General features: G+C 39.1%; 1 protein-coding gene across 12 annotated transcripts in view; it reads right to left on the bottom strand.

The window, feature by feature from the left end:
* Positions 1 to 2,878: 2,878 nt before the first annotated feature.
* ELMOD1 (ELMO domain containing 1) overlaps positions 2,879 to 12,299 on the bottom strand; it is a 67,132-nt gene continuing 57,711 nt past the window's right edge. For 11 of the 12 annotated variants that reach the window (XM_048844612.2, XM_048844587.2, XM_048844635.2 and 8 more), the window contains 4 exons: positions 12,125 to 12,148; positions 9,132 to 9,182; positions 7,669 to 7,802; positions 2,879 to 3,551 (listed from right to left, as the gene is read on the bottom strand). In XM_048844612.2, coding sequence (XP_048700569.1) covers positions 3,379 to 3,551; positions 7,669 to 7,802; positions 9,132 to 9,182; positions 12,125 to 12,148 — 382 coding nt within the window. In that variant the 3' untranslated portion in view covers positions 2,879 to 3,378. The remainder of the gene's footprint in view (positions 3,552 to 7,668; positions 7,803 to 9,131; positions 9,183 to 12,124; positions 12,149 to 12,299) is intronic. The other variant, XM_048844672.2, reaches the window with a different exon arrangement.

Below are 12,299 nucleotides of genomic sequence, written 5' to 3'. Positions count from 1 at the left end.
TGCAAAACAAAATAAATGACCTCTTCTCAGCAAGCTCAGTGGAAAGTCAGCTACTGCACCATTTCAGGGGATGGATGGAGAGGAGCAAGACTGAGCTTGTTTTCTTGTGCGGCAGGATCTGAAGTCAGATCTCAATAGGAGAAAGCACACAGAATCCCTGAGCCACCCTCTCCAAATAGCTCACAGCCATCTTGATGGAGCCACTCTGCTGCAAATAGGACAAGAACAGGAAGAACAAGGGTGCTGCCCGTCAAGACTGAGGAAAACATGGACTGCAAAAATAAATAAATAAAATACACAAAACAAAAATAGTGGGGCTTCCTTGGTGGCAAAGGGGATATGATGGGTCTCTAAGGGAAAGGGAAATTACATGTTTAGCACCATTGAATCCATCTCTCTGCACACTACTCACTGTTATTGGACCAACTTCTGTTGGTGAGAGACACCAGCTTCTAAGCTTACACAGAGCTCTTCTTCTGGTCTGGGAAACCCAGACCTGAAGAAGAGCTCTGTGTAAGCTCAAAAGTTTGTCTCTCTCATGGAGCGAAGTTGGTCCAATAAAAGATGTTCTCTCACCCACATTGTCACACTAATATCCTGGGACTGAGACAGCTACAGCAACACTGCACACCACTCTCGCTGGAAGATAGCAGAAGTATCACGAAAGCAGCTGGGTCATCATTATGCTAACACGTAACTGGATGTTATTTTCGGAACGTATAGGCACCTGGAGAAAAGACATACCATAGCTGTGAAGGTCACACTATTAGGGTGAGTTTACTACTACTGGCATAAGACGATCTAAGTTACGCATAGGTGCTGAATTCTACTGGCGCCGGTGGGTGCTCGACCCTCCTCTGCCCCTGGCCCCGCCCCAACTCCACTGCTGTCCCGCCCCCACCCCAACCCTTTCCCCAAAGTTCCCACCCCAACTCCACCCTCTCCCTGCCTCTATTCCAACTCCTTCCCCAAATCCCCACCCAGGCCCTGCCTCCTCCCCTGAGCACACCACATTCCCGCTCCTCCTGCCTCCCTCCTGGAGCTTGCTACACAGAGGGCAAATGCTGGGTGGGAGGTGGAGGAGCAGGAACACGTCACACTCAGCGGAGGTGATGCGGGGAGGGGAGCTTGGCTGCCGGTGGGTGCAGAGCACCCACTCATTTTTCCCCATGGGTGCTCCAGCCCCGAAGCACCCATGGAGTCAGCGCCTATGAAGTTAGGCTACTCCAGCTATGTGAACAATATAGCTTAGGTCGACTTACCTTGGTGTCTTCACTGCGCTGTGTCGACAGGAGACGCTTTCTGGTTGACTTCTTTTACTCTTCTCAGAGAGGTGGAGTACCGGGGTCGACCGGAGAGCGCTCTGCTGTCTATTTAGTGGGTCTTCACTTGACCTGCTAAATTGACCCCTGCTGCACCGATTGCAGCAGTGTCGATCTCCCAGTAGTGAAGACCAGCCCTTAGAAAGGTAACACTGACCTGGATTTTCTCTTGCAAATTCAGATGTAGAGGATCAAATATTGTGTCTTCTTTTAAAATCTCAGCAGGCTGCAACTATGTGCAAAACATTGCAGCCTGAATTTGATTGCTTTGCTCAATTAAATGTGGGGAACAGAGAAGATAGAATTGTAAAGCATCAAAAGTTATAATCCAGACGCTGTTTTAGATGCTTTTTGAGTTTGAGACAGAAAAACATCATTTAAATATAATGTTGCTGGCATTACATGCATTGTCCTCACCAATACTGTAAGTAATCTCTCTCCAAATCAGTGCTAACCAAGAACCAAAAGAATTGAACAAATATCTTATTTCTCCCATTTTCATGCAACCTTGTGTGCAACAGTGGGTATTCTGAGTCTCTCTAGTTTCTAAAGTCATTGGGGGAAAATTGCAGCCTCAAAGTCAATGGGAGATTTGCTTTGGATCAGGCCCATATTGCTTTTCATGTAGGCCAGAGAGAAGTGCTGCTGAGATGGGTATGTTCCCTTTCACCCAATGACATCCCTGAAAGCACAGGAACCTTCATTTTAATTTATGTGTAGGTACCTTAGAAATAAAATCCCATGCTGTTTCCCTGTTGAGAATGACAGATAATTTATTCATATAATTCACATAGTTGGGCAATACTCTACATTTTATCTCAATATGCAAGTGGTAACAAACTTGGACTGATACTAAAATTGATTGTTCAGAAGGCAAAAAAATATCCAGGGTATGAAATGCCCCGGTAAACACTGGTCAATCACAGTGACAGACACCTTTTTTAAAGTGACCTGGTAAACTTGTGTGGTTTTCTTCTAAACCTTCTAATCAACTAGATCTCTCAGTTCATAGAATCATAGAATATCAGGGTTGGAAGGGACCTCAGGAGGTCATCTAGTCCAAGCCCCTGCTCAAAGCAGGACCAATCCCCAATTTTTGCCCCAGATTCCGAAATGGCCCCCTCAAGGATTGAACTCACAACCCTGGGTTTAGCAGGCCAATGCTCAAACCACTGAGCTATCCCTCACCCCAATTCCTTCCTGGGAATTGAGTTGACAAAACAATAAGTAAAGTTTTCAGTACTTCCAACACATGATCAACTCATGCTGCATTCAGACATGTGACATATTAACCCCTTGCTTTCAAAGCAGTGCACTGGAATTTAGACGGGCTAGTGGGTGCTGGGTGGCTATAATCCTATGTAACTTTTTGTAAAGACCACCTGAGATGTTCAGTCATTATGAATATATTTGCTCTTCAGTGGGAATGCAGCAAAGTCTTCAGCTCTTTTCGTATTCATGCAGCTGTGGAGTCCCATTGCAATTCTGCATATTTTAAATAAATTGTTCCCACTGACATTTGTCTCAAACCTCATTAATTTTTCATTAAGCATATATGATTGCATGGAAAAAATTGGTCTTTAATGTGTTTTTGTGCATTAGATTAAAGTTACATACATTATCTTCTAGATGAAATCCAAACATGTACTTTACTTGAAATGTCAGTCGTTATCACAAAACATATCAATAAGTTAAAAGGTTTTCACAATACAAGATTCAGATAATTATTCCACATATACAAAACAATGCTAGAGAAATACAATTTCAATGCCGAATTATGGGGAAAAAAAGGTCTAAAAAAATAGAAAACTCTTGATACCTGGACATCAACTCAGAACGTAACACTGCATAATGCCGCAATATGAGCACCCATTTAATGAGAAATCCCCTGGAAAGAGACGTGTAAGGGGATCTAATATTTATGACAAAAATAGATGAATACTGCACCAAAAGGCATGCATACAATCGCCATGGTCATTCAATATGTTAGTGATGATCTAAAGTGTGACGTAAGAGAAGAGTGAGGCAGTGTTCTCAAATCAAATCAAGTGAATGACTACATGTTGATTAAGCTTTCTGAGGCAGCAAAGTGAGGGCACAGAGCCATGTCTGGATTCTGGAGCTGTTTTAAAATTTGCTTGTGAAATTTCTCTCGCACACGGTTAAACTCCATTATGTCCAGTGGATCCTCTTCAATCCAGAATTTATGGAATTCATGCATCAAATAGCCTAAAAAAAATTCAATATTTAAAGAATTGGAACACAGGTAAAGATCTTCTCTTGTCTACAGAATAGCAAGCACTGCAATCAGACATCATAATGCATACTGTGGGGTAGGTGAAACTAGTACCATTGAAGTCTGATGTATTATTTGATGAAGCTGTGTTAATCATACTAAGAAATAAAGCACTACAGCATACAATATTAAAACAAGCCTCTAAGAGGCATCTTCAAATAATGAAAATGAAATAACTTATAAAGATGTGCTCGCAATAGTAATGGAATTACTATAATGTACTACTTAACAGAAGAAAATATACTAATTCTAGGACACCAAGAGCTCCCATTCAGGAGGACATTTACTCATGTGTTTTAAAGCTTTCCCAAATTGGGATGTTGTCTTGAATTAAGGCCTGAATTTAGAGAAGCACTTTTGAAAGATTACTCAATTGCTAATGCAAACTTTAAAATTTTTATTGTTACCTATATCAATGAAATGGCCCAACTTTACCAATAAATTACTAAAATAAATCTCTAATTACTAGATCTCTCCTCTCTTGATATGCAGTTATAAAATTGTTAACTTACGCCTGGATAAAACAAGTGAAATACAAAATATATTTTAATATTAAACTGCAGGCTATAAGTATTAAGAGATGACATTATTAATAAGAATCAGTCTTTACCAAATGTCTTTTGTTTATATTCAGTTATTCTCATGCTCAAATATCTATGCAACAACACTTACTCTATATTATAAACAGCCTCTAGGGAAGTTCGATAATAAAATATTTACTGAACAAGCCCTACACTTAAAAACCATTTAATTTATGAATTGTGAGTTAACCTAACTTACAGTCTGAAAACAACTAGTTACTGGATCTTTGCCAGGAACATTCAGTTTTACACGTCTTTCTAAACACGAATAAAGGATTCCACCATATTGGCTTTGCACATAACTGTGGCTAGACAAATGCCAGGGGCAAGAAATAATTGGCCTTGGAAAACCCGCCTTGTGTAGGGAAAAGGCATGAGATAAAACATATACCCTATGATACCTGCCCTGATAAAGGCATTGTTTTTATTCTTTGCTCCCTCTGTGATTTCTGCATCACTTTTTCACCAGTGGTCTGGAGGTAGAACATTGTCAACAAACAGCTCTGTGTCAAGAAATACTATGGGTTGTGTAGTCCAGTTCAGCAAAGCACTTAAGCATGTGCTTGAAGCCAACAGGCCTTACACACAGCCTTATGTGTTTTCCCGAATAGGGATGGACTTAAACATATGCCATGGGCTTTGCTCAATCAGGACTTATTCCAGGACACTTTTGTTATGTACTTTATTCCATCTTTGGTTTGATAAACATCTCACTCAGTCTATTCACTTTCAAAATGGTGCCTTATTGCTAGACTTTACAAGCTACACAGTGGATTCCATGGTTAATTTATAAACAATACCATTTTCATGTACTTGGGCAGACAGATACTCCTCCTAAAGCTGGAAGGTTTTTCTTTGAAGGAAAAACCTAGCTCAGCAAAACACCCTTAATAATTATTATTAAAGGGAAATATATCATGGTTGTGATTCTCATGATCCAGGTGTTTCAAAAGTATTATTATTTATACAGCATGAGAAGTGGCTTGGTGTTCAGCATGAACGGTTATTTTTATTACATCAAAAGGAACTTCATATTAATGAACGATACAGAATTGAGTGCATTGCTTGTAGTATCAAGAGATTTCAGTGCTGCCGTGGGAATGGTGAGTCAAATTCTGCACTCAGCTACGCCCAGGCAAACCCACCAAAGTCCAGGTGGACTGGATGGCTGCAGACGAGAGCAGAATTTGGCCCAGTATTGGAGAGGTCAAATCAGTACAGCTATTGTATTCTTTCACCTAGAAAGAGTGCTTGCTGTGCATTGCAATTTTGATTTTCAGATTCAGACATACAGCCTTCAGGCATTTACTGCAGCCTAATTGTGTTTCAATTTTTCTCAGCTGCATTCAATTAGTTGAAACCTAGGATGACTAAGGCCGTGGGGGAAAACTGAGTGTGTAGTGCGGAAGAATACAGAACTGTGAGAGTGAAAAACTGCGTGAAAAAAACAATTCATAATGCCCCCCACTTCCAAAACAAACAACAATGTATGTTTGGCTTGGTCAGTCTGTCAGATATTTGATCATAGAGAAAGCAGCACTCCTTCCCTACATATATCCTGACTTTCTTCCCACACACAATCCCACCACCTTGGGACCACTCCAGCCACCCCACATCCCCAGCAGCTCCACCATCTCCCCAATCAGCATGGGAAGTCTACTCCACCATGGAATTCTTAGCCTTGTGGTTTTTATCTCACTGCAGCATTAAGCTAGGAGAGAGGGTGGTAAATGTAATTTCTTAGCCCTATAGTGCCTGCTCCCAAACGGTCTCCATGTCTGGTCAGGGAACTCCCCTGTTTTTGTAGGCACACAGAACAGGCAGTGAAATAAGATGGAATTGTAGAGTCAGTAAAGATGGGAGCAGAAAGAAGCCTCTGCAATGGGATCACCAAGCAGAACAGTGACATCTGGTGGCTGGAGTGGAGCACTGGCACACAGAAAACAAGCGGTCACCTCTGGAAAGGCTTTTCTAAAGTGTAAAAATTACTTAAAACTTTGTGGATTTCACAAGACTTTGAGGATGCAGCAACACTGGAGATAACAGACAATGTGAAAACAACATGGGCCTATCCAGAAGATCCACTCACTCACTCAAAAAACTAAGGCACACTGGCCAAGAAGGGATTTGCAGAAACTGATGACTGGACAGCGTCAATGAGAAAGTCTCTGAAAGTCCGCTGAAAAAGAGCCTTTGAAATGTTGAAGTATCTATTCCTCTTTGTTTGGCAAACAACTCATTGTAAACTGACCTTAAACACACACATTCAGCTGTAGTCTGCAGAGATTATAGTGGAATCTTTGTATCTGTCACATGCCACACAGTAAGAAGGTTAGCTCCCCTGAATTTATGCTAGCCTGCTCCAGCCAGCTGTGACAACCCAGAATCCATCACAAAACCACAGGGGCTGATCCTTGCTGGTGTATAGAGCTTGCCCACAGGGTAATGAGTCATCTTATACAGGAGCACAGTTCTGAAGAGCATTAGTGAATATTTTAAGCACTTTAAGATTTATTTACTATATCTACCAGCCAGAAGCATGTTAGGCACTTTACAGACATAAAATAAGACTGGTCTCAGCCCCAAAGATCTTATTGTAATCTAACCAAAACATTAGAAGGGGGGAACAAGCAATACAGTTATTGACACTATTTCCATTCCGTTTGTCTCTGATGATCCTACTTGAAAAAAAGAAATCTAACACCTTCAACTTCCTCTTGTCAAATGCTTGCTTATATTATTTTCCATTTTATTTTCAGCTCCTTCTCATTCTAACCCATATCCCCCCACTCCCCCCCCACACACTTCATCCATTAATTCATTCCCTTCTCTAACCTCAACCATCAGACGCTACCAAATGCTGCCTACTAGTTAACTCCAGATCTTACTCTTTCGTAGTTCAGGCAGACTCTCCTTTCCCTGTACCATCATCAGAAGCTCCAAACCATTTACAGGATTTCTCATCCTGAAAAGCCCCTTTTTGTAAGTTCAATTTTTAATTTTTCTTTAAAGTTAAATTCAGATCCTAATTCACCAGTTGTGCTGAGGTAGTGGAAGGCCCTATCCTTCTGAAAAAGGTCCAGCTGCCAATGCATCAGTTCATCACTCCTATTTACAGTGCTGAGTTCCTGCTCCGTAGTATCCGTATCATAGATGTTCTGCAGGTAAGCACTGCAGAGTGGATAGGAGATTATATCGAGAAAGAGGGGTCTGGCTTGGATAGATGGGAGGAGTCCTTCTGTATGATTCTGTCATTCCCCCTCCCCATCTTTTTCCTGAACTGGTTCACCTGTCTGTTTTGCACAACAGCATACATAGTATGCTCCGGGGTCCAAACATCACAAAGATAAAATAATAAGATTAGGATGATGCCCACCCGTGCTGCACCAACGTTGTTCACTGCAATTCACCATCCGGGAGTGATTTTAAGGCAGTGTTACTGGTAATGCAAACAAAACAAAAAACTTACAGAATGTTTGTTGGAAATGGGATAACGTCGGAGCCTCTGGAGCAACATTGTAGAAATGGGTCTTCAGCGCGCCACTCACAAGCAGGTTGTACGCAAGGTCAGTTATGTTAATGCCAACAATAGCAAAAGAGTAGCTGGAAGAAAAGTAAAGAGTAGGATTTATTGGAAATGCTGGTGAAACTAAAAGGCTGGGGGAAGTAAATTCCCACAGATTTTGCTTTTAAGAATAATCCTTGACATTGGTTATTTTCCCTTATCTGACAAGGCTCTTAGAACAAAGTAACCGAGAACAAAAAATATTTATCCTCTGTATTCTGTACATTTTAATGGCAGTATTACACCTATGATATCTGCCTGTACCACACTGAAAATAAGAGTTTCATCATCTTGCTAATCATTTCCACAGAAGCACCATGGAAATATTTCTGTGGAAGAAGAGTAAGACCTGCTTATTAACGTCTTGGTGTTCTTGAACTCATTGTAGAAAGGGAGTGCCACACATGACACAGTTTTCATTATGACAAGTAATTTGTTATTATTACTGCCCTGCTACACTTTAAACTACCACTTGTATTATACGTACAGAGTTACCCCGATAGTGAAGAATGTCAGCTCTGGACCAGCACGAGATTAACAAAACTGCCTAGAAGGGTATTACACAGTCTCTTTAAACATTTAAAAAAAAAGCCTGTTGAAAATATGCATAGGTTCCCTGCTTGTCCTAGCAGACATTGGAAATGATAAAAATGGATAAAATATTCTTTGAATGCCCACAGGTTTACTTTGCTGTTGGAAAAATCCCAAACAACATGTAAATAAATCTCTAGTATAATGATTAAGTTACCTCACTATAGATCAAAGACCTGTTTGAAATGGAAATGAATTATCTGCATAATGGTGCAACACCCTACACAGTCAAGAAAGTGAATGATCAAGGAAGATGTATTTTAATAAGCAGTCAATATGGCCCTTGTGTTAAGAAAAAGGACATTATCCCTTGATTTGTGATCCTCATTAAACAAAGGAAGTAATGCAGTCATGCCTAAATCATGGCTAAGAAATCCCACATCATTTATCCCAGGCCACACATCCTGTTAGTATAGTTGGTGGCAAGTGGCCTGTTAATAAATCACAACTTGTCTGTGCCACAGTCAAAAGTGAGACCCCACCTCATGAAGTTTATTCAACCCTTCATATGTGCAGTTACACAGTCACAAGTAAACGCTTATCATTTTAAGAAGTCCTTCCAGTTACTAAGAAGCAATTAGAAAAGTAGTACATTAGATAATCAACGTATGGCTAAGATAAGCATAAAATAGCAAATGGTGTTGTTAATACTGACATTTCATTAAAAATTGAATTAAAAAAGTTCTTTTTTATAAAGAGAACAAATTTTTACATGTACAACATCAATCAGCGTCATTGTGCTTATGTCAACTTATTTTTAAAGATCTTGTACTTACCCAATTGCCTTATCAAACTTTTTCTTCTCCCATTCAGCTTTGCTGAATTGGCTGAAAAAATGAATTCAGAGGTTACCATACACTGCTTTCCAATTTGTTTTATACTGTAATGTTATCTAGCACAGGCTGGGTACTTTAAGTGCAGCGGAGCTGTCTAGTAGTATTTTTTTTTGCTTCTATGATTTTGTCGCAGTTTGATCAAACTCGTATAATAGGTTTTAAGTGAGATTAGCTTTCTTGACTTATAGCATCATCCATGTATTGTTCTCATCAGTGCAATCTGAAAGGAGGCTGTGGCTATGCTATTCTCCCAGTCAAAATCAATTTATTCTGTAACCTCTTCAAAAAGATGGTCCACCTCACTTAAACTTGAACAAGTGCTCAAAACCCTACATTTCTTTTTAACTTTGATCAAGGATGACTTTAGCCTTTGGTGTTCTCCAAGATATACATGACATGAACCACTTGAAACAAACATGAAAAATAGTACTTCTCCAATAGAGAATGGATAGGAGAAATGTTACCTTAAAGAATATGCTTTTTATTAATCTGAGTAAATTAGCAGCTACAATTTAAGGAACATTCAAAAGCAGCCATATTTAATGCCTAATAATTACAAGTCTAGAGCAGTTTTTAGATGCTTATGCATCACTCAAAAGAGACAATTAACAAAGGAACTTCTTTATCTTTCAGGATGAAAGATAATACAAACGAGGATTTGACAATGGAAAGATTTGTAGAAAAGCTAATTTGATACAGTTTACAGAGTGTCAGTTAACTGAGGTTTCACTGGTCATAGCTGAAATTCCAATGACGTTAATGGGAGTTTTGCCGGAATAAGCACTCAGGAGAGTTTTCAGAGTTTGGACCCACTATAGGGAAATATACTTGAGTGCAAACAATACAGCCACATGCGATGTTTAGATTGCACCTGAATTGTGAGAACTCAGACTATATTATACAGTACATACTTCCATGTACATATCATTTAGAATAATTTTTGCATGATTATAAATATCCACATTTAGTCCTTCAAAAGATATTAAAGATATTAGCAGAACAAGGATTTGTGCACACATTCATCAGAATGCTGACCCACTTATCTTCCCAATCTACAAAACTTTATTTTTCATCTCATGCAAGTGGTGAAAGCCTGAAGGGGGTTTATTCCTGGCCCAGTGAAGGAGACACCATATTTAAAAGGTGTTCACATTTAGTGTCATATCATCATAGTGGAAGGTGAAACAGGCTCAGTGGTGTCTTCAAATGAAGATAATGAATTGCTAAATGAGAAGATAGACCAGTAATACAATTCAATAGAAACAAACAACATTCATCATCATCATCACACGAACACCAGCATAGCCACTAAAAAAAGCACATCAACAAACAAAGAGCATCACTAGAAGCATTTTACTCTCTGTGGGTGCTCTTTCAAGGATGGAGCATGCATTCCAAAAGGTTTCTAAGTAACATAACATATAAATGAAGAATATTAATGGAACTGATATTCCCTGTCTCACAAACGGGCCATTGGAATATACATATTGCTCGCGTAGCTACATTGGTGTGAAATTCCCTAGCACTGAAAGGCTCATAATCCAGATTCAATTTGCCATGTAAACTAATGAAAATTTTAATTAAGATCTTTTTTTTTCCACATTGAAGGACAAAACCATTTAAAAATAAACACGACATACCCTGTTCATTAGCAAATACAAGTTTCCTTTCATGAAGATGCTAATGGTAAAAAACAAACAAACAAAAAAAACCCCTGTCCCCCATCCACACGGTGGGCAATATAAAGATTAGGTAAGACCAACTGGAAATGAAGCAAACTCTGCTAAAAATAAAACAAACAAAACTTAATAAAGAGATTAAAAAGAAGTCGCGTACAATAATTAACTGACAGGGTGCCTATAACTTCTGTATGGACTTTCCCCCCCTTATAGCTTAAATCAAAATAAATAAGATATAAAGACTACCGGCCTAGGTGCCAGGTGGTCTCAAATCCTATTCCTGTTCCTACTGCTGGTTCTGACAGGCTTTCATAATACTTTGCGCTTCCATTGTATACAACACAAACATTTAGCGAGGAGATGAATTAAAGGGGACACATGATAGATGTATATAAATTAAGGTATGGCCTAGAGAAGTTAATTGGTCGCTCCAATTTTCATATTCTCTTACTACAAGATTAAGGGGATGTCCATTGACACAAACAAATTTTAAAATAACACAAACTGCTTTTTTATGCAATGGATGTGGAACTCATTGTCACAAGGTATTACAGAGGCCAAGAGCTTAGCAGGACTAAAAAATGGATTCTTTACGTGGATAATGAGAACACAAGGGATAAACATTTTTGTTCTTTTGGGCAACTAACTACCTGCATGTATGGAGGGTGGGAGGGGGGAAAGAAACTTTCCCTACAGATAGTCTTTTCCATTATTAGCCATTACATTAGCTTTTTGCACCTTCTTCTAATATATCTGACACTGGCCAGATCTGGTATGGCAGTGCCAAGGTAGCCAGGTGATCACAATTAAGGAATACCAGACAGCTGACATGAACAACTTGTAAGCTTAAAATTGTTAGCCCAAACTATTTGGCAAATACTTATGACTAGTAAGTCAGGGTCACAGAAGTCTGGAACCATTTGCATGACCTAAGAATTTTAATTAAAGAGCTAAATTTGTACACATTTTATTTTCAACAAATAATTTGACCAGTTGTAGCTACAATATGCAGAATCTTCTATAAATATGAAGCAAGGCTGACATTTGATCTTATATACATCAGCATGTTTAATTGCACCATATCCTTGTGCAGCTAGCAAGATTTGGTGACCACTGCAGCAGTGAGCTGAAGAAGGGAATATATCAAGTACACCCTTGGAGAATGCTTGCATAAATGATGGGTTTACTCCAAATATGGTTTGATCTTTATTTACATGTAAAATCTTACAAAACTGAAAGGAAAGAAAAAAATACCTTAGCTCCTCTTTAGTGACTTCTCTTCATTGTGAAAGACAAGAGAGAATTAAAGAAAAGCACATAAAAAGATAAGTAGCTTAAAATTAAAAGAATATGGAATAAAATGAAAATATTTAGCAATACAATAAACTATATGTCAGATTCAGTACATGAAATACATGAGTTTGTCCTC

Source organism: Caretta caretta, chromosome 1 (assembly GCF_965140235.1).
Source record: "Caretta caretta isolate rCarCar2 chromosome 1, rCarCar1.hap1, whole genome shotgun sequence".
NCBI lineage: Eukaryota > Metazoa > Chordata > Testudines > Cheloniidae > Caretta > Caretta caretta.
The sequence above is the reverse complement of the archived record's forward strand: the minus strand, read 5'-3'. Positions and strand labels throughout refer to the sequence as shown.